The sequence below is a fragment of the Suillus discolor genome, assembly GCF_016758755.1.
Source record: "Suillus discolor strain FC423 chromosome Unknown F5147scaffold_33, whole genome shotgun sequence".
Taxonomy (NCBI): domain Eukaryota; kingdom Fungi; phylum Basidiomycota; class Agaricomycetes; order Boletales; family Suillaceae; genus Suillus; species Suillus discolor.
This window is the reverse complement of record NW_024541280.1, coordinates 376363-396892: the sequence shown is the minus strand read 5'-3', so window position 1 is coordinate 396892 and position 20530 is coordinate 376363. Positions and strand designations below refer to the sequence as shown.

Sequence of the window (20530 nt, the reverse complement as noted above, 5' to 3'; positions counted from 1 at the left end):
ATCAGGCCCGTCTTTCTCAGTCTCACTTTATTTCATGCAGTTGATACCAAGTTAACTTTACAACACATTCACTGATAGTATCCCAAGCAAATATAATTTTCAATCAACTACGACGAATACTCTCAACCGAACCAAATACCAGGAAAAAACGACCTCGAAAGCAGGAAATGAAAATTGGAGCCAAAGATACAAGTGCTGGTAGAGTCCAGTATAATGAAATGTAAGCAGCGGGTTCGAATATACAATAGAGTAGGGGTGTGTATACGCCGTACGAGTAAGTGCGAGATGTACGCGTAGGATACACGTCGAAGGAGTAGTCAGAACGAGCGAGTGTAATGTGCAAGGAGCGTGGTGGAGCTATTAGCTATACTATACTACAGGAAGGCAAAACTGAGAGCAGCGCAGTTCAATATGTCGCGCGATACAATATCAGTCATATTCCCATTGTGGCTGGGCCTGCCGAGTGAGGAGCCTGAGGATTGCGGCTCATGGATTGTAGACAGAAAGCAGGGATTAATGTAGAAACTCCTTACTGTCCTTCTCTGTTCCGCATGCGGTGTCACAGCCTTTGGATTCGATGTCTACCATGTCGTAGTCATCGCAAGGCTCGTCAATGACAGACACGACGGTGGTCTCAACATTGACGTTCAAGTGTGCCTAAATGTTATCATTAGCGCGTTTTACCGGGCAAACGGTGACATATACGTACACTCTTGTTAGGTGAGAAAGGACCCAAGATACGTTGCTGTAACCCACAAGAAGAGTGAGTGTCACCGCATGATAAATAAATATGGAATACGGACCGATGATTTGTGAATGTTCATCGAGGCAGGGTACACATCAGCCTCGCGCTGACTCGAGAAGGTATGGTCTGAACGCAAGCGCTTGCGTGTGTTTAGTCTAACAAATATTAGTTGGCTGGTAGAAGGACATGGAGGATTTGACTTACGTGGCGAGAAGGGAATTGGCATACACTGATCAGTCATTAGTCATTTGCAGGGTAAAACTATGAATTCACACGTACGCTTCGAGATAGCGAAGTGCATTCCGAGGAAGATCAAGTTATGTCGCATAACCATCCACTGATTTGTTCATCAGAAGACATTCCTCTGAAAATAAATGCCTCTTACGCAAATGAGGGATGCAATTGTGACAGCGCTAAGGAAATGTTAACGACATCCTGAATGATGGCCGTGAGTACTTACCAAGTAAAACTTCCAGTCTCGAGTGTATACAAGATTAATGAGTTGATGATGTGGTTCATGCTAATGACTCGTCAGATGAGATAGACATGAAGTGAGGAGAGGTCCTACGTTGCGAAACCAGTGCGACTCCGTCCGAGGAATGTGACCATGACGACGGTGATAATGAATTCCACAGATGCAGATAGGGTGACACCAACAGTGAACACCCACTACATTACGAAGTGAGCTTTTGAACAATGTCCTTGGCGTTTCCGCCCACTTACTGATGGGAATGGCTTGATAAATAGCGAGTAGTGGCGAAGTCGCAAGCTACAAAGATTCACGTAAGGAAATAAAATATTGTAAACTCTCTGTGAAACTCACATTTCGGTTGTCGAAACTTGCAAGAACCCGTTAGTAATTATATAAAAAACAATTTGCCGAGGATAACGTACTACATGCAGCGACTGCGGTTTTATGATGAGCATAAACAATTCAAAAATAAAAAATAAAGAAACTCACGGAGACGCAAAAATGCCAAGAAGACCTAACCATCGAACATTAGATTTAAAGACGGTAAATTGGTTGAGCTGAACCACGTACAAGGGGTGCAGCGAAATACCACTTCTTTGTCACTGAAAGAAGCTCAGCTAGGTACACGGTAACCAGTTTCAATTACTGACGTTTACGAACTCTGTTTGCGAAGAAACTGCACAGGAACAAATGTAAATCACCGTCATGCCAATTCAGTGTAGAAAGCAACAAACCAGTGGACGAGGAAGGTGACCGCGGCAGTTATAGCTACAGAAAGCTATATGAAGCATTGTTAGACCGGTTAGTTGACCGCAATAGAGAATACGAACACCTAAGGACCTAAAGTGCAGTTGTACCATAAATTATGGTGCAAATAAAAGCATTCCAGCTGACTCACCTTGGGATAACATCCATCATTGCTGGTTTATTGAAATTAACGATGACAGACTCCCAGACGGAAACGATGATGAGGATTGTGTGCATCATGTCCAGTGCCCTGCACGACTGTAAGAAATATTTCAAACCATGTCGAACTTGTACACCCACCAGACGACCAAGACCTTGAGTAAGTATCAAGTTAGAAAATGATCTTGGGGAGCAACGTATAACCAAACTCACCAAAATTTTATTTTGTGTGCAATCCGAGGGGTAAAATTTGAAATACAAGACGGTTTGCACGAACACAATGCCAGTGAGGCTTGATACAACGTGAGAGGCATCCAGATAACAGACGACGCATTACTCACCCGCAGCCAATGCAAGTGCCCAGAAGGATTGCACCGTATACCGTCGCGACGGTGGCTACATCGCCAGACAACATGTTTTGAGGTGGAACTTGAGAGGTCCAGGGGGAGTAAAGACAGGAAGTGGAAGAAAAGAAAAGCAACCACAAAAAAAAGGCTAGACACCACTGCACCTTTATGTAGGTACGTGATGATTAAAATTAATATCGGAAAGCTGGTCAGGCATGCTTTCACTGATCTCGTCATCGCGAGTAATAGAATTCTCTGATTCTAGTTCGAAGAATTCGTATACGGTAGCGGCACAGCCACATAAGCAGGGTCAGCTTCCCGTACGTTACAGGCTAAATCCGCGTTGAACCTGATAATTCGGATCTTCCTTCAAACCTGAATTCTATATAGGCAGACGAACAAGGCATATGTGTTAACAACCTTGGTCGATATGATCGTGGATAGAGCTGGTTTGCGTTGTGGAAAGTGGACCAGCGCCCACTGCTTTAAACGAATTCCCACCTTCATCATTCTGTAAACACCGCCTCAGCGCTTGCACACTAACCTTTCCTCGGCACCTAATAAAGCTCGCAAAGTCTCCCACAAACGATCAGAAACCTTGCTGTGCAGTGTTGATTGTGCGGGAGGGCGCTTCACAGTGTACATAGATGTCTGTCTGGCACCGCCGCTCATGGGTAGAAAAAAACTATCGCTGAGTTGCGCGCGCAATAAATCTATGCCGTACGTTTATTGCGCCGTCTCCTTCGGACTGTGGGGGCGAACAACACTTCTGTGCCAGAGTGTGCCATGGAGTAGCACTCAGGCTGGGGAATCTGTTGTTTAACCCGTCACACTCAAATTCTTCAGTACTTGTAGTTCGCTGAGGTTTACCAAAGTCCAGTTCTAGCTAGTAGCAGCATGCACGTGGCTATAATACTACGAAGCTATTTCAAATTCCTAGCTAGAGTTCAGGTTAACAATCAGAAGGCCATGATGCACACTTGAAGAAAAGTTGAGCCTGATAAGAGAATTTAATTTCGGAAGGTGAAACAGTCCGGCCGGGGATCACGTAACTCGGACAATCCTGGCCTGGCGGCAAGCGAGCGCCACTAGTACTAGTACTTCGGGCCCGCGCCAAACAACATACTCTAGTACCTAATACACCACCCGCACCCTCCAACACACGTCTCTTTACGTCTCTGCTACGACCTGCAAATACTTTCTTTCATTCTCCTCGGACTGCCAGCCTTGTGGGCGGTGTTAGTGATGCACAATAATGCGACCCGAGGCGCTACATAGGGTAGGCTAATGTTTTTTTTTGTTGGCTCGGCTAACTTTAGGACATATGGAAATGCTTCCCTCATCGTCGACTCTGCCGTCATTCAGGCCTCCCATAGCCACCACGAGATATGATCTTGGGCGCTGATGGTTTCGTTGGTGTGTTCATAATCACTTTGTTAGTGAGTATAATGTTTAAAAAACAATTTTCATTCATAACTGTGGGCGTTGGGCATGCGCTCGATGACGGCAAGTCTGAAACATCGAGCGGTATTCGTTCCATCGTTCTGGAGGCGATCCCTGAACTGTCCGGCGGACTGGAGCTCCCGGACTCCACGAATACCGAAGCGCTGACAATTGAATATTGAACTTTATCAAGGCTCTACGCCACTTTTAACCATTATCAAACCAGTACGATTGGCTACTTGATTAGCTTCGCAAAAGTCTTTCATTAATCATTGTTATCGCCGAATGGTAGTACTAGTCTATGGTAGTGGTCTCGGACAAGGAATCCATTCTGAGACGCGAGCCTCAGGTGCTTCGATCTCCATTCTTCGGTTTTTCTTCCTTTTTATTTCTCCATTTACAAGCTGTCACTCGACAGCAATCTGTACCTTTGGATTCATCAAGGATCTCACTGGCCATGGCAAGCAGACATTGAAAAGTATCTGCAAAATATATCTATCACATAAGATAATGTGGATTGGATCTGCTACTGATAACGCGAGAATGTTAGTTGCCGGAGCTGGTTCGATCGAGACCCGGAATCCTCGACGATATAGAAATATCGGGGTTGGGACTGTACCCCGCCCGGTTGCAGTTGCAGTTATACCGATCTGTACTCGTATGAATTTGAAAATGTTAGAACTAGACTATAGCTCAACGACAATTGGACCCCAGTTGTTTCTATAAATATTAGAATCAAGAAGGAACAAACTTCTTCTATGGCCTGACTAGGGGAGACTAATCTATTCGAAGAGGTCTAGACCATAGGGGACCAGGTCGTCGATTAGTCAGCACATAGCTCTGGCGCACTGGCCCAAAACGGATACAAACTGACCGCCATGCCATAGTCGAAGTCAAGACAGGCGAAATCAACTCTGCCATTAATCCACAGACGAGTCTTGTGTCTGACTGCAGTTGCCATACAAGACTATATATGTATCGTGACTACTGGCGACCAGCCGGTCGAGACTTGCCCTTCTCTGTGTTCTACTCCACTCAGAAGTGTTTGCATGCTTGCTTCCCCTCAGCTCTTCGCGAATCAAATATTTCTATCAGAAGTTTATCCTTTCTAAATCCTGTTTCATTTGCCAACGATCACTTCCCGGATTCGAGAGCTCGACCAGTCCTGCGGTCTGTAATCAGTGCAGCGGCGGCGATCAATTCCAGGAACAATCGCCAGGCGAAAACAGAAATTCTGGTCACGCCCATATCAGGTCGGAAATGATCATGGGCGAGTACTCGAGTAGTAATTCCTATACGCCTCGGCCTTACTAAATCGGTTTGATAGGTTTATGTGTTTTTGGTCCGTAATACGCAGTTTTCCGGGAGAAGATTACCTACCACTTCAGCACTGCAGTGTTAGTCGAACCAGACGGTGTTTTAGCCGAGAAGTGAGTTCAATCAATTTTATTCTCGCTCTTCGTGTGAAAAGGTACAAGCACCACCCTTGCACCCTGTCCTTCTTTGACAGGTGGAGCGTATACGCGTAAGGGTTGAGCTGTTCTTGTGGTATTGATTGATTTCGCGAGGCGGGACGTACGCTATCATGATCATGTGGGACGCACTGCGGCCAGAACAAATGTCGACACGGATGTGGTCCGGTGCTTTCTTCGCACGATGAAGTAGCCGTCTTGAAGTCAGCTGGATGTTATCTCAGTATCTGCGTGCACGGAGTGGTATATAATTTTGAACGCCCCACTTCCGCGCACTCACTCTGATAAGCATTCTCTCCTTTGCTGTCTAATCCTTGCAGTAGGTTTTGTTCCATTATTTGGTTTGATACGATTTCTCATTAGATTAGTATGCCTGGAACTACTCTTCCCCCTTTCCCGGATGATGTTCGAACACATCCGCTTTTGATTGTTGATTTTGAGCTTATCAAGGCTGGAGACAGGGAGGAAATCGATCGATTGTGGGAGGCTGCGACAACGCTCGGATTCTGGTAGTACGTCTTAAGAGTTGGATCGTTTGCCGAACATGAGTCGGACCTACTAGATTCTTCGGACAGTTTAAAGAACCATGGCGCAGATCAAGAAGTCAACGACATGTTTGATGTGGGTGCAGAGACGCTGGCTTTACCCCTCGAAGAACGTTTGAAGTTCGAGCAAGGGGACAACGGACAATCTTTCGGGTTTGTCATTGATATGGCTCACACTGGCAAGCGTGTCTTATCTTATCTGAATTTTTGATCAGATACAAGAAAGTGGGAGCTCAGGCGACCGATGGAACGGGCACGTACTTCCAGACCAGATCACTAGCGGTAGACTGACAAAAATCCAGGCAAATTCGTGGACAACATCGAATTCATCAATGTCTCTAAAGACGATGCGCTCGCATATCCACGGGTCGTTCACCTCACTTATCCATCGACCATAAACGCTCGCATGGAAAACACCGTTGCGCCATTTGTCCGCAAGTCTCTTGATGTGACATATGTCGTGTTGAATATATTTGATGATAAGCTCGGATTGCCGAAAGGCACTTTGGAGAGCATGCATGCTATGGATGAGCACAGTGCTTGCGAGGTCAGATGCACTCGCAGCCCACCCGTGCAGGACAAGGAAGCGATGGACAGAGCTATGCTAGCTGCCCATACTGATTTTGGCAGTCTGGTGAGTCGCTTGATATATCTGGGTATTGTAGTGACGGAAATATTTGTTTCACCAGACCTTCCTGCACAATCGGCTTGGCGGACTCCAAGTAATGCCCCCTGGTCATGACGAGTGGTCCTACATCAGAGTAAGCATGAATATCTTAGGTGGTCACAACGGACGCTCACCAACGCGTAGCCCATCCCTGGACACGCTATTTGCAATATTGCAGATGCGCTATCTATTTTCAGCGGAGGCATTCTGCAGTCCAATATTCACCGCGTTGTGTATGTACATGCCAGTGAGGACCTGCTTGCGCAAACTTGCTAAAATCATCACGGATAGTCCACCTCCCGGTGCACAGGCAGCATACGAGCGGTGGTCCCTAGTTTTCTTCACCCGTCCGACCAGCTCGAAAGTTCTCCGGGCCCTTGTCGAATCCAGTCCCATTATCGCAGACGCTGTGAAGAAGCAACCTGACAAGAACTTCGAGAGTGGTTCTACTGCTGCCGAGTGGCTGGCAAGAAGAGTAAGGAATCAGAGAATTAATAACAGAAGGGTGAGAATTCCTCTAGTGCACCAGTTGTGGTGGATAGGATCATTGACGCCGACATGTTACAGGGACCAGATACATGGGCTGCGAGTCGTGGCACCGAGCACACTCCAACGGCAGCTTAGGTTGTTATTTGTCTGCACTATTCGACAACCAGGTTTGAGTCAGTGCGAAGGTTCTTTCTACGGTTCTGGTTCTTAATTAAAGTGAGAACACAATTTACTTACTACAAACTTGGGGAACTTGTTCTTTGCATCAGTTCTGAGCGATTCTGAATTCTGCGATGTGCAGAGGAGTTGACGGTATCCGCGATGGCTTCGAGCTCGACTCGGTATTTTTAGATTCCCCGAGGTGCGTTACCCTCTGACGAGCGAAAGATGGTAACCAGTCCATGAGGAAGTTCCCCGCACTTGAGAAGATGAGAACCGACTAGCTGAATGATCGCGTAAAGTGGAGCCGGGTAAACGAGCGATCACTTCGAAGAATTCAGCTCTTACGGGACAACGGTTTACGCATGCGGGAATGAAGGTTGCATGAGCTATGTGGTCATGTTGCAATCTAAGGTGCGAGGCCGCGCGAATGGACGGTACTCGCGACAGATGATGACAGCAAGAAAGTCGTGGGTCTCATATAGATAGACCAGATCTTGAAACATTCGACTCGACAGGAGCTCTATATCTCCTGAAGCCGAGTGGCGATGTGTTGTCTAACTCGCGGGAGGTTCCCGCTCTGCCATGTTCGATCTCGGCATTTCAAGAAGAGACGTGCGACATGTCTTTTTTTGTCCTTGGAGCGGCTGCCAAAGAAACTTTGGTGTTGAATGGCATTGCAATATGATCTATCACAGCTGGCACACGCTCAGGGAGAACAATCAGTGTTGACAAAACGCAATTATATGCAGAATGGAGGAAATTCAACTCGTCCGTGAACAATGGTAAATCTGTGATGGTCACGAGGTATGGTCAGTCATTGCGCAAACAGGGACACTGCATATATCACACGACACCACCAGACTATATTGAAGCGGGTACCCAACTCGCATGAACCTGGGGTTTGTTTCGTCGAGGGTCTGTACTGCATGATGGAGTCACCTGAGAGGATCATCCTGCCAATATCGATACGGGCATATCAAGCGTGCTGTCGATCAATGAGGTATAACCATCTAAGGTATTTGGAACTAAGCAGCAGATTAAGAGTTATGCTATTCATGATGTGGCACACCTAGGCCCACTGGCATCAGGATGTCGAGTCGTCGCAAGAATGAAGGGTGTAAACTCGCTCGTGAGATGTGCATCTATGGCGATTTACTGAACCGCTGGTCTTCAGATAAATCTATAGGCACATAGTGAGAACAATGACAACTTTGAGGGAGCACTGAGCATCAAAGCCTAGTAGCACAGATATTTGCAAATCGATCGACCGCGAGCGTGACCAGCGTGACGTGACACAACTAGTCCTTGAATTCTGTAATATTTATTGTTAACTGACGTTTATCATTAGGGTCTACTGACGGGGATTTTCATCCTACACACATGGATCCATCTGAAATATCACCCGAATACGAGCTCACAATCCGCAACCACATTCGCCAGACCTTCCTTCCTTACGTTAGGAAGTACATCACCATAGACCATGTCGCATATACCGAGTCTAAGCTCGAGCAGGTCCGTTGCAATGCTCTCCGACCAAGAATACATCATATGACATAAGATGTGGCGAAGATCTTCACAGAATCCTTAGATTTTGTCCCATTAGCGGACCCGCACGTGCTCGTGCTACCCCCAGATCCACTCGATACGCTCGCCAGGTCTCTGAAAGATCTCGACTTCTCCCTTGATGAGCGCTTGACTACAGACGGAGATACCGTGCGCAAGATCAAATCATCACTCAAGACTATTGTGGGTGAAGGCAGGGAACTCCGCAGCGAGGCATGCTGGCGGGAGGAGGATCACATGTGTCCGTTTTGTTCCCTTTCATCGCTCATACTATCTTGAGGTAACGTGTTGTAGATACTCGCATTGCGGAGATATACAGACCTATGACACCCATCCTTACCAACCGCGCGCGAAAACAGACCCCGAAAGCAGGTTCCAACGCTCTCCGCGCATCTCTCCCTCGCACACAGCCTGCGCTATTCGAGCACACCGGTGTCAAGTCTGTAGTGGTAGCACAAATCGAGGATTCGGATGTACCTAACTTGGAGGAGGTTCTGTGCGCGATTTTTCTCTTGCTCTTAAATTACCACTTACCAATTTGGAACAGGAATGTTCGTCCCACGATAGAATCCACCACTCGCACTTATATCCTCTCGCTATTTAAATCGGCAAATCCACCTGCACAATTAACCGAGACAAACGTACATGTCGCTTCTTTCCTACGCGCCGATTCACCACCGCTTCAGATTCAACGTCCACTTTCTCCCCCCCTCTTTTCCCGATCACAAGCCAGCCCTGGTTCGTTATGGACAGGTATTACGAATGCAAGGGACATCGTGGGTAGGCTGAATGCTGCTCCTGTTCCCGTTCAAGAGGAGCTAGAGGACAATGTAGACAGCGTCAACATGTCGATTGTTGATGGATGGGGTACATGCGTCGTTCCCAGTTCTTCATTCTCAGTATGTGGGGGAAAGGCTGACTACTACATGCGTAGCTGTCCTCCCAATCTCTTCTCCGCCTTCCGCTTTGCCCCTCTCCTCACAAGACACCGAAATCGACGAACTATGGGAGGCCTCACCGACTCCGCCTGGCACGCCTGCTACAAGCCTTTTCAGTGCTAGAATGGGTGAGCATATATTCATATATACAATACATTTATCTGACTTTGCCCCCCAATCATGCTTTTCTGGCTTTTCATTATGGTCTGATAGACGAAATAGAGATCCCGCGTATTCACAAACCCGGACACATACTTCCACACTCACTGAAACCAAGGGGTTCTAACAGGTGTGTGCTGCAGTCCATACATGAGCGCTCGCTCACTCGTTTTTTTCAGTCTCAAGTCATTTATCGAGCACCTGAAGCCTGTGGCTACTGCGAAGTCAAAAGAAGGCCATACTACAGCACCGACGAATCAGAATCCCAATATTCCGCTATTTATTTCTTCCCCAAGCGCAGAGGATGGGAGGATCCTTGATGCAGAAGACTCTATGCTCGGACAGCCACCTTCTGTTTGTACTGCTTCACCTCTGCCTACGCATGCGGGAAGAAAGAAGCCAGATCAAGATCAGGCCTTGGAAGACATTGATGTGGAGCAGGGTCTCGATATGGCTCTCAGGCATATATACCGAGCGGTGCAGCAGGAGAACATCGAGGGGTGTGTATTGAAGGAGAGGTTGGATGAAAAGGATGTTGCATTGATGGATGGTGCGTTTGTTTCTGCCATTTTTTTTGGGTTGATGACAGTCTTTCGTTCGTTTTGTTATACTTTCTCGATGTTTTCTTTCGAGTGTCTTCTCAAAATTTCGGATTTCTCACACCACCGTCACCCGGCAGTGCCACACCTTCCCTCGCCTACCGTGCACCTGGGGCCCTCTCTACAACCTACAAACATGAGGGCCCTCATACATAGAGGCAAGATAAATACAAACGTCCAGCGGCACGTTACACTGGAACCTGTAAAAGGCATCAAGCCACTTAACCTGGAGTTATCTTGGAGGTACGTAATCCGCACTCCTAGCCCAATTTGAATACGAGCGCCCTGTGGTCGTCGTCTCGAAACTGCTCTCATATATATCGGCACGCGCAGGCCCTTTAAATTCGCGGCCCCGATTCCAACCGACGAAAGCGTCTCTCTTGTCGCTGAACCTGCTCTGGATGACCTCGTGAAACTGGGCTATGCTGACAAAGCAAACGAAGCAAAGATCCATGGACTGCTCGCAGACCTCGAAACTGCCCCCTGTCATTCGGCCAACGTGGCAGAATCGAAGAAATCAAAAGACAGACGCGGCACAGGGAGTTTTGGTCTTTCACCTCCCCGCTCCCTCAAGTCCTCTATACTAGGAGAGGGATTTGAACTGGTGCTGACGAAAAGAGAACGAAGGCTTCACGCCGGCCTACCTGAATTCGAGGATTTGCATGAACATCGTGCTAAATATGGTGAAGATTGTCATGAACTCAATGGCGGAGATGAAACCTCACTTGAAACGGACAATGAAGATCAGCCTGCGAAGCCCCCTCGCCTTGTCTTTCATGATTCTGGCCTTTTGGACAGTATTCCCAACGTTGTCGACGACTCCGATGTTGCAGATAATGGCCTTTCTGGGCCTACGGTCGGCGATCCAGAAATTGCGTTCGATTATTCTGGTGTTGCATTCCCCAACCTCCACGACAATGAGACGCGTTATCGAGATCAAGACGATCCGAGTCCCTTGGAAGCCGTCTACTCACTCGATGGTGTTGATTACTCTGACAAGGACGAGGAGGATAACCCCTACTATGTGTGCCAACATCAAGGTCAGGAGCAAGATAGGGATCAAGGCCACGAAGGACCATCTTCATCTTTTCCGCTGCTGGCACGGCACCGGCACGGCCCAAGTCCATATCCGGCCAGCCCCCCTCTCCGAGGACTTGACCAAGATTATGCAATGGCTAACTACTCCCAAGACAAATATACGGAATCCGCTTTTTTCCCGCTTTCATTTGGCTCACAAGGCGAGCGGGTGTCAAGGTGTCCGACCGATCTAGTTGTACTTTCGGGTGATGATGAGGAACGAAGTGTGTTACCGGATACCGACAGCCCAAATAAAACTCAAGGCATCTCGGACAAGGACCAACCGGCGAACATAACGTCATTCTTACGATATTTTGGCCCGGAAACGGATTCTAGTACCGCTTTCCCTGCATTCAAACGCAGACGACTGGATGATCCCATGGCCGCCGCCGTCGCTACACGAGGGTTTTTAGATGACTACTTGGCACTGCGCAACAAGAACGGGATGCGTGACCCGCCTCCGTCGGTAACTCCCACGATCATCTCCTCTGAACCCCAAGGTTTGCAACTCGGCAGCATTTCGCCACCCCGTGCTGCACCTGTAGAAATCCTCGACACCTACACCATGCATCTTCCCGATGTATGGAACGCACCAACTACGAACCATTTTTATCTTGCAAGTATGGCTCTCATTCAGAAACGTGCGCTCGTCCGGGCCTTGCAGGCCCCTGAGTGCCGGGTGCATCTCGTAGAGAGGTATGTGTTAGGTGGGGTGGACATCGCGATGGATCCAGACACAGCCGTGGTAGTTGCGCCGCTGCTGGCGCTCCCCTCTCAGATTGAAGGACTCGTCGATCGCATCTCGCAGGCATCCTGGCGGTATACACGTATCCTTATCATTTTCGAAGCGTTCCCAAGCGCAAATGCATTTACGGCAGAAATAAGTACGAAAAACGTCAAACTAATGCCCTATGCTTTCTCGCCCCCCATTCTCAAAGCAGTTAAGAAGCTCCGCCGGCTCCTGACCATCGCCGAGGGTTGTGGGACGAAGAATGCAGAGTGTAAGATTCAATGGGCGTTTGCCAATGATGTGGGCGAGGTAGCCTTATTCGTGAGGATTTTTGGGAACTTGGCTCAGGAATGGGCTTTCAATGAAGGTGGGAATGCACTTTGGGAAGATAGGGGGTGGCTACAGGTCGACGAGCACGAGGTGTGTTCACTCCGTGCTTCTCATTCAATGCTGTAGGGTGTACATTTTGTTGCCCATCTTCTTTTCAGGATGAAGCGGATCTTGCTAGTGTGGAGGGCATGAACCCTTTCGCAGCCTTCGTCATGCTGCATCAGGGAGCGCTGCAAGAAATCCTCGATATGACTCCTGAAAGTCGTGTGGCAGAATTTTCTTATCTGGTAGGAAGCCAGCGGATTGTAAGATGTTTTGTATGTTCCGGTGTTCGCAAGTTCATTGCGGACGTTTTCAGGCTTCTCTAAACGCCATCATCAAGGAGCGCGCACAGGAGATGGTTGTAGATGCGGCTAGTGAATCTGGTGTGGACGTGCCGCATGTATGATTTCATTTTGCGATAAATATACTATCTCAGCCGAATTTCATCTCGACCTTCCTGTGTTGGTCTCTGATGAGTCAAGTTGATAAGCGAACCATGTCGGGAACATCCATCCGGTGTGGGTAGGGGGGCTGGCAATCGCGTGTGGTACGGAATAACAATCACTGTGATGGTCGGAAATTACAGTGGTTGAAGGGGTGAGAGGACAGGCAGTATGGTTTGAGAAGGGGGGACGTTCACACAGTGCACGCAGGTCATACGGGTGGTGGGACAGCCACCTTTTATCACCACGTTTTCTTTACTCAATCTCACGAGGTCCCGATGCAGTGCAGTTGGTGCAGCCACGCGGACGATACCAATCACTTGGCGAGGTGAACTTTGACAGGCGCTAACAAGCATTGACCAGCGCTGAGCGCTGAGGACTGGGTGCCGTAGGCCGAACTACGACGGCCGCGGTGCCGACTGAAGTAGTATGGTATTGTTGTGAGACGGTGTAAGGAGTAAGTAGTAAGGCCGAACCGGACGAAAGGCCACGCCGATAGGGACTAGACGCGTCTACCGCGAGACGCCCTGGACCACGGGGCGCTGGGGTGGAGCATGTATGACTCGGAGGAGATATTAACCATGTAATAATTGCTACTTCCTGTGTTTCACATCAAAGCCATGACAGAACGGTTGATATGAAGTGGCCAGTATCGAAGTTCCATTCTGTACCTTGGCCGTGGGGTGAAGATATAAAGCCATGGAATAGGAATCTTCCGTCCTCAGAACTAGCTTCTTCAATAGCCGGAACTCGATAAGCTATGGACAACCAGAGACCATCACAAGGGCCGCAAAACAGGTCCGACTTGCAACGGGACTATCGCGAGAGGGAGCGGCTCGCCTTTCGCAATCTGTTGGGGGCCCTGAATGAAGTCGAGCGCACTAATCCTCGCTCCCGACGACGCGAGATTTTGAGACGAGGTGAGTATCTTGAAGTCTACATTTTGCAACGCTGACGAGACAAAAGCGGCCGAGTGTCTCCGACGTTTGGGACAAGAACAAATTGACCTGCAACGACAGCTCGGGGTGTTCCCAAACAATGTTGTGGGTGCTGAGAGTCAACCAGAAGGTAAGGTTCTTTGCGGTCGCATGTACTCCGGACTGAGTAGGCGCATGCAGCTATAATACTATCAGATGAAGATTTCGAGTGGTTACAAGATTATTTGGCTCAGTGGGAACAGCAGGGGAGTACGGGAGGGCCGCCATAGTGGGGAGTACAGTATTGGTTAGCGTGAAGATTAGCTCAGGGGTCAGAGCGATGCAGGCATAGATATCAGGAGTACTGCGCAGAAGTTGACATGAGGCAGAAGGTGTCTTGGTGTCCGGGGTCCTGGAGTATACGCAATGTTGTAATAGATAGGCAGCACCAACACACACCCATTCCCTCCCCTTCAGAGAGCTAGGCCGGCGGATTCACGTATGCAGGGGGGACTTAAGTGGAAGTGCATACAGTCACCCTTGAAAGATGAGTTGGAGCTAATGCTCGCGTACCAACATCGGAAGAAAAGTGGATACCGATGATTAGAGTTGTGACACCCGTGCTTCATAATTTAGCGTAGCTCCGGATGCACTGTAGCCAATCAATATGGACAGAAAACACGTACGACGTACGGGTAAATCCATCTTGTGTTACAGAAGAACGAGGTGCGCTAGGTCAACGTAATATAAGCTGTAGCCTTAACATCAGGCACCAGATCAGCGAGCCCTGAATGACTCATTGTCTTGAGTGGTTCTGGTGCCTCCTCCATCGAGTCATTTTTTGGTGGAAGGGTATCAACGAAGGGCAAGTGACCAAGTCAGCCCCCAGCGACGCGACCTCCATTGACTCGTTATCTTGAGCATTTCTGATACCTCCTCCATCGAATTACGGACCTATTGGATCGGCCAGGCATTATTGACGGAAAAGCCTTTGTTTTGCTACGTGTCCGTGGCGTTCCACGGATATACTTATGGCTGTATTCAAAAAGGTTAAAATCACGAGGCCTGCGAGTGGGTCAGCGAGAAGGGTGAGAAGGAGGCCCATATGCCATCGGCACTCCTCTGATCTTAAACAAAAAATGTCCGTCCTCTGAGTAGCCTCAACGAACTGACTGCGGGGTAGCATGGCTAGGGACACAATTAGCGGTGTCCCCGATTATTAGGCGCATAGCGCCAGTCATGTCATGAGGTGAAAGTACCCCATGTCAAAGTCACATGCACCATAGATGTACAATAATAGAAAAAGCCGTTTAAAGTGGGTTATGTCGAAGCCGAGGTATACTGCACAACCCCCAGGCTAAATATATTAGCGCTTGAATGACAAACCAAAAAAACCAAGTAGCAGCATGAGATTTTGATACGGCGCCAGAAAGTCTCCAAGACCATATCTGCAGACCTGGGCGTAATCCTATAACTGGAATTGAGCAGGTTGTTTTTAGAGATGGGGACATTGTCTCGTACAACGATCGGCTTTCGGGCCTACTAGAAGAAGTCGAAGTTTTCATATCCCGGATTTCCCGCAGGTTACATTTCAGCAGCCAATTGCCGAAAACGTGGGGTACACATTGTCCGGGCTGATGGAGAGACCAAATGCTGTGCACAATCTGATAAGCAACATTAGGGCGCGACATCATTGACCAAGTTCGCAAATTGAGAACGCAGACTAACATATCACAGGCTGTCTGCCTACTACGCTGCGGAACTCCGGCAACGTACGGTAGAGTATTTCGTTGGGCCGCCTCTACTGTAAGTAGGGAATTATCGCATGCGTCAAACACGGCGTCCCAAGTGAACTGTTCCGTTCATGACGGGGAAAAGTCGAAACTAGCCGTAGTATGAGAACAAATCGGGGTTTCATGAGGTCGCTGTAACCCTTCCGATCTTCTTCGTGATCTCTATGGCCAAGTTGCTGGGGATAAACTTCACCTTCAAGAAAACTTCAGTTCGGCCCGAAACAATCGTTGTAAGAATGAACTTACCACAAATACTGTTCTTGTTCTTGTTATACTACTTACCCTGAATGACTGGGTGTTCAATCGGTCAACGTGGTGCGGAAGTGCCTATAAGATGCGCACTTCTCAAACGCTAACCCCAGTCGATCACCACATCAACTTGAAGCCTTCGCCTTCCACGCCAGGTGAACCTTTTCTTCGACATGAACAGCTTCAACTCTCCTATCCCACAAAGCCCGCAGAGTCCACAACCTGCAAGGGACAACAGATCTGCTGCTCAGCGGCGATACAGGAAGAAGGAAGAGGATGGGTTTTTGCAGCTCCGAGAGGCCCTGAGGGAGGTGGCCAAGGATGATCCGCGAACCAGACAGGAAATCTTAAGGAGAGGTCTGTTCACCTCTTTATGTAGTCTTTCTTAATCTGACGGCACATTGAAGCTTCCTGTGAGCTTAGACGCCTGGCGGATGAAAACCATCTGTTATCGCAACAGAAGGCACTGATTGAGTCTCACGGAGGAAATCACAAATATGAACATTCTCAATCACCATCATGTAAGGCAAAACTTGGCAATATTATAGAGACCAACTAAATTGGCGACTTTGTGTAGGTAGCAGTGTGATTTACGAGGATCCTGCAGAGTGGTCGCATAATATGGCAGAAGTCACGTGTCAATGGACTGACATGGCACGTGCACTAGACACTGCAATGTCATCAAACGCGACCCATACGCTCACAGCGCAAGACTATGAATGGTTCACCCAGTTGTACGATGCAAATATGGCACAAGACAGTAGTCGGTCAAACTATCCATGGGCATCACAACAAAGCAGAGATTTCGCCAGACGGCCTCACAGTGGAAGTGGTCATTATGTGAGGTGTGCCAACTGTCAGCATGGGGAATAACTGTACTATACTAGTAGGGGTCAATCCAAGTACTAGGGGTCATACTACGCATCGAGGGGCAGGTCCTCCATATACTACTAGTCAGGCGGTCCACATTGGGTCTTCAATAAATGTGTACTTTTATCATTGTAAACGTCGCGCAATAACTTGAATATCAAGTAGTAGTAGGGTTCCGTAACAGATAGTTAATGAACCAGGTTTTTTTGTTCATGAAGGAGAGAAGTTGTGAAATGAGACCACTTTGGCTCGAGCCGCTGAGTTTGAAATATAATATTATGGACCTGGCGATAACCCGAGGGCCGAAAGATTATCGTTTCGGACAAGACTCAGCGCAAAGATCGCTTTATCGCCAAGGCACCAGTACTGCTTTGTCAGTAGTCCCTGTTCTGTGCCCTGCAAACACAGCACTACGTGCACCACTTAAGGCATCGCAAGCAGCTAGACTTCCCATCATCCTAACTTTATACTGTGATCACCATGCCCGAGGTCAAGAACAAGGTCTGTCTGATGTAGGTAGCGCAGTGGCATCTGAATGTAAAGGCCTTGGTTCATTGACGATCATAACTACAGCGTTCACGATGGGTGGGGAATCGCTCCAGAGAAGGGCATGAAAGGTGATGCTATCGATGCAGCAGACACCACTAACATGGATACCATTGCCCAAAAACATTCCTATCGCACCCTTTTTGCGCATGGAAATGCGGTCGGTTTGAACGATGGGCTCATGGGAAACTCTGAAGTTGGGTGTGTACAATATGCGTTTCCGATTTATCCCATCTAACCAAGATTGATCTATATCCATATCTCAGCCACCTCAACATCGGAGCAGGCCGCATCGTGTGGCAAGATATCGTCAAGATCGATGTGTCCATTGCCAAACGGCAATTTCACAAAAATGAGACGATCCTTGCGAGCATGAAGCGTGCGAAGGACGGAAATGGCCGTCTTCACCTCCTTGGTCTGGTCAGTATATTACGATGACGGCCCTGCATTGCGTCACGTTAAATTCGCTCCATAGGTTTCAGATGGTGGTGTGCATTCCCACATTAGGCATCTCAAGGCACTTTTGGAGACTGCAAAGGAATCTGGCGTTCCTCACACTTACGTCCACTTTTTCGGCGATGGCCGTGACACTGCACCTCGTTCGGCTAAGGGTTACGCACAAGAACTGTTGGACTTTATGAAAGAGATTGAGTATGGTACGCTTGCCACGGTTGTTGGCAGATACTACGCGATGGACCGCGACAAGCGTTGGGAGCGCATCAAGATCGCTATTGATGGTCTCGTTCACGGCGAAGGCGAAGAAGGTGAAAATATTCTCGAAAAAATAGAGGAAAAATACAACAAAGATGAGACCGATGAGTTCTTGAAGCCCATCATCGTAAACGGAGACGAGGGACGTATTAAGGAGGGAGACACCCTCTTTTTCTTCAACTATCGCTCAGATCGTATGCGAGAGATCGCGACCGTCATCGGACTTCCGGACAAGCCCATCGAAATAGATATCCCTAAAGACCTGGTAAGTCCGTATATCTGCCGAACATTTATTTCAAACTAATTGCATAGTGTAGCATATCACCACCATGTCCCGTTACAACGCTGAGTTCCCATTCCCAGTAGCCTTCCCTCCCCAAGCCATGACCAACGTTTTGGCTGAGTGGCTTTCTAAACAAGGCGTCTCCCAGGCGCATATTGCAGAAACAGAGAAATATGCTCATGTTACATTCTTCTTCAACGGCGGGCTCGAGCAACAGTTCCCTGCAGAGGAACGCCATATGATCGCATCTCCCAAGGTCGCTACATACGACAAGCAGCCAGAGATGAGCGCCCAAGGTGTCGCAGACAAGGTCGCTGAGGTGGTGAAGAGCAAGAAGCACGAGTTCGTCATGTGCAATTTTGCCCCGCCCGACATGGTCGGCCACACGGGTGTGTATGAGGCTGCGATAGAGGCTATCACTGCTACTGACAAGGCGGTCGGAACGGTCTACGATGCATGCGTTGAGGCTGGATACGTTTTGCTCATTACTGCAGACCACGGAAATGCGGAGCAAATGATCAACTTGGAGACTGGTGCCCCTCATACTGCACACACTACCAACCAGGTGCCTTTCATCATGACAGCCCAGGGTCTTGAGTTTGCGAGCGACGAGGAAGACGGCGAAGGAGAGGGGGGTGCACTTGCTGATGTTGCACCCACTATTTTGGCAATTATGGGCTTGACTCAGCCAGAAGGTAAGACTTGTATGCAGTTGGGTCTGATGCCTTATTGATGAATTAATTCCATTAGAAATGACTGGGCGCTCGTTACTGAAGAAATAGATAGGGTAGACGGCGGATGTCAATGTGACGCAGACGAAGATCATAGAACATTGTAGAAGATACCGTTATTGTGGAAGTAGAAAATACTATGTAAAGCTAAGTAGGATTCACAAGAATATCGCGATTAGAAAGATACACGCATCGATGGCGCCCAACTATCTGCGATTCCCAACGGATGCATTGAATGAATGATTTTTATTTGGCCATCTACGCTCACATGAGCTCGAGTACTAGCGTAGATAACCAAATAAACAATTCACGGACTAACCTCATGCTGATCAGGGGCTAAGTTATATCGGCCAAGCTGCCATCGGGGCGAAGAACGGAGTTTAAGAATTTGCAGGTGCCGGTTGTGCCGGTCGAAGTAGTCAACTTTTGTTCCCGCGCAGATACCATTTGCTCCATATCATCCTTCACCACTGCAGTACGCTCCGCCTGAATGTTTAGCACGGACTTTCGCAAGCTCAGCGTCGAGCAAGCGAAAAGGAAAGTTTATCTCCTTGCTGGAAATACGCCGCGGTCGCGGTATGCAAATGATGGTCATACTGCCGCATACCATCTCAGAAAAGGGATGGTTTTTTTTCTTACCCTGGTGCAACAAGCAGGTTACGAGAACCTCCTGTAGACACAGGATGATCGGTTGATCATGAAAATGCCACTTGACAGGCAACACTCTCATGTACACTCCAGCCTGAGAGTGTCTTGACGTGGGGCCCGCGAGGGATCCATATTCCTCGAATTCCTTGATGTGTAATCCAGAAGTGCAGATTTCACGCCATGAGAGTGATATTCAGCGTACGTTATTATTCTGAAGCAATTTTAGAGGTATATGATAACTGTTGATATCAATCTTGTCAGGGGAGATAAGCAAATGCAGCGTATCTTTCCGGAGTCTATTGCAGATGTCTTCCTGCAAGCAGTGACATGTGAGCCTTGACTTCGGATGCTTTGTTCCTTTCGAGACGAGATCAAGCTTTAAACACTTGCTGGAACAGGTAAGTATGGACATGCACAGTGAGTAATGTTCCGTTTTTCGCCTGCCACGCCACTCCGACCCTATGACGACAGCCGGGCGCCACCTTTCTTCAAAGTCCGTGCTTCCTCTGGTACTAGTCTGATCATCTCTCAAATACACGTCATTCTCTAACTAAACCCACCAATTGCATTGCGAATTCGTTGTGCAAGACCGCGGAGTCGATCAATCTTCCCAAAGGAAGTTAAGAATTGCGTCTCTGAATGGGTTTATCACT

The 20530-nt window shown here is 48.2% G+C and overlaps 5 protein-coding genes across 5 annotated transcripts; 3 read left to right on the top strand and 2 right to left on the bottom strand.

The window, feature by feature from the left end:
• Positions 1-75: 75 nt before the first annotated feature.
• F5147DRAFT_699301 (uncharacterized protein) lies at positions 76-2740 on the bottom strand. The gene is made up of 20 exons (XM_041437610.1): positions 2465-2740; positions 2337-2415; positions 2265-2278; positions 2116-2214; positions 2048-2057; positions 1952-1995; positions 1868-1893; positions 1788-1819; positions 1707-1731; positions 1640-1651; positions 1569-1584; positions 1469-1514; positions 1314-1414; positions 1206-1265; positions 1131-1158; positions 1025-1082; positions 950-974; positions 804-900; positions 710-745; positions 76-657 (listed from the first exon to the last, which is right to left on the bottom strand). The coding sequence occupies exons 1-20, from the start codon at positions 2536-2538 to the stop codon at positions 514-516; spliced, it is 1026 nt and encodes a 341-aa protein (XP_041291976.1). The 5' UTR covers positions 2539-2740; the 3' UTR covers positions 76-513.
• Positions 2741-4793: 2053 nt separating this feature from the next.
• F5147DRAFT_699292 (uncharacterized protein) lies at positions 4794-5184 on the bottom strand. The gene is made up of 2 exons (XM_041437609.1): positions 5066-5184; positions 4794-4956 (listed from the first exon to the last, which is right to left on the bottom strand). The coding sequence occupies exons 1-2, from the start codon at positions 5159-5161 to the stop codon at positions 4834-4836; spliced, it is 219 nt and encodes a 72-aa protein (XP_041291975.1). The 5' UTR covers positions 5162-5184; the 3' UTR covers positions 4794-4833.
• Positions 5185-5754: 570 nt separating this feature from the next.
• Positions 5755-7490, top strand: F5147DRAFT_803736 (uncharacterized protein; the record flags this gene model as incomplete). The annotated part of the gene is made up of 8 exons (XM_041443327.1): positions 5755-5897; positions 5961-6083; positions 6146-6183; positions 6233-6564; positions 6620-6691; positions 6742-6830; positions 6889-7102; positions 7165-7490. 8 exons carry the CDS (start codon positions 5755-5757, stop codon positions 7219-7221), a joined length of 1068 nt encoding a protein of 355 aa, XP_041291974.1. The 3' UTR covers positions 7222-7490.
• A 389-nt stretch (positions 7491-7879) lies between these two features.
• On the top strand, positions 7880-13557 carry F5147DRAFT_761515 (uncharacterized protein). The gene is made up of 14 exons (XM_041440532.1): positions 7880-8377; positions 8597-8760; positions 8818-9052; positions 9106-9307; positions 9359-9678; positions 9746-9877; positions 9963-10038; positions 10088-10458; positions 10588-10750; positions 10841-12734; positions 12803-12949; positions 13003-13283; positions 13340-13351; positions 13402-13557. Exons 1-12 carry the CDS (start codon positions 8338-8340, stop codon positions 13090-13092), a joined length of 3834 nt encoding a protein of 1277 aa, XP_041291973.1. The 5' UTR covers positions 7880-8337; the 3' UTR covers positions 13093-13283; positions 13340-13351; positions 13402-13557.
• A 3716-nt stretch (positions 13558-17273) lies between these two features.
• On the top strand, positions 17274-19533 carry F5147DRAFT_699266 (cofactor-independent phosphoglycerate mutase). Its single transcript, XM_041437608.1, has 6 exons — positions 17274-17470; positions 17532-17705; positions 17771-17924; positions 17980-18480; positions 18533-19193; positions 19249-19533. The coding sequence occupies exons 1-6, from the start codon at positions 17439-17441 to the stop codon at positions 19278-19280; spliced, it is 1554 nt and encodes a 517-aa protein (XP_041291972.1). The 5' UTR covers positions 17274-17438; the 3' UTR covers positions 19281-19533.
• The last annotated feature ends 997 nt before the right edge of the window (positions 19534-20530 follow it).

Bases quoted from the DNA above. Each gene is read 5' to 3' on its own strand.
- F5147DRAFT_699301 (XM_041437610.1), bottom strand. From the start codon at position 2,538: ATGTTGTCTGGCGATGTAGCCACCGTCGCGACGGTATACGGTGCAATC. The intron at 1,820-1,867 runs GTCAGTAATTGA...AGCTTCTTTCAG, and splicing joins CGCAAACAGAGTTCGTAAAC to TGACAAAGAAGTGGTATTTC. The intron at 975-1,024 runs GTACGTGTGAAT...ATGACTGATCAG, and splicing joins GCACTTCGCTATCTCGAAGC to TGTATGCCAATTCCCTTCTC.
- F5147DRAFT_699292 (XM_041437609.1), bottom strand. From the start codon at position 5,161: ATGGGCGTGACCAGAATTTCTGTTTTCGCCTGGCGATTGTTCCTGGAA. The intron at 4,957-5,065 runs CTCGAATCCGGG...AAGCATGCAAAC, and splicing joins ACCGCAGGACTGGTCGAGCT to ACTTCTGAGTGGAGTAGAAC.
- F5147DRAFT_761515 (XM_041440532.1), top strand. From the start codon at position 8,338: ATGTCGAGTCGTCGCAAGAATGAAGGGTGTAAACTCGCTC. The intron at 9,878-9,962 runs GTGAGCATATAT...ATGGTCTGATAG, and splicing joins CCTTTTCAGTGCTAGAATGG to ACGAAATAGAGATCCCGCGT. The intron at 10,459-10,587 runs GTGCGTTTGTTT...GTCACCCGGCAG, and splicing joins GGATGTTGCATTGATGGATG to TGCCACACCTTCCCTCGCCT.
- F5147DRAFT_699266 (XM_041437608.1), top strand. From the start codon at position 17,439: ATGCCCGAGGTCAAGAACAAGGTCTGTCTGAT. The intron at 17,706-17,770 runs GTGTGTACAATA...TCCATATCTCAG, and splicing joins ATGGGAAACTCTGAAGTTGG to CCACCTCAACATCGGAGCAG. The intron at 18,481-18,532 runs GTAAGTCCGTAT...TGCATAGTGTAG, and splicing joins TAGATATCCCTAAAGACCTG to CATATCACCACCATGTCCCG.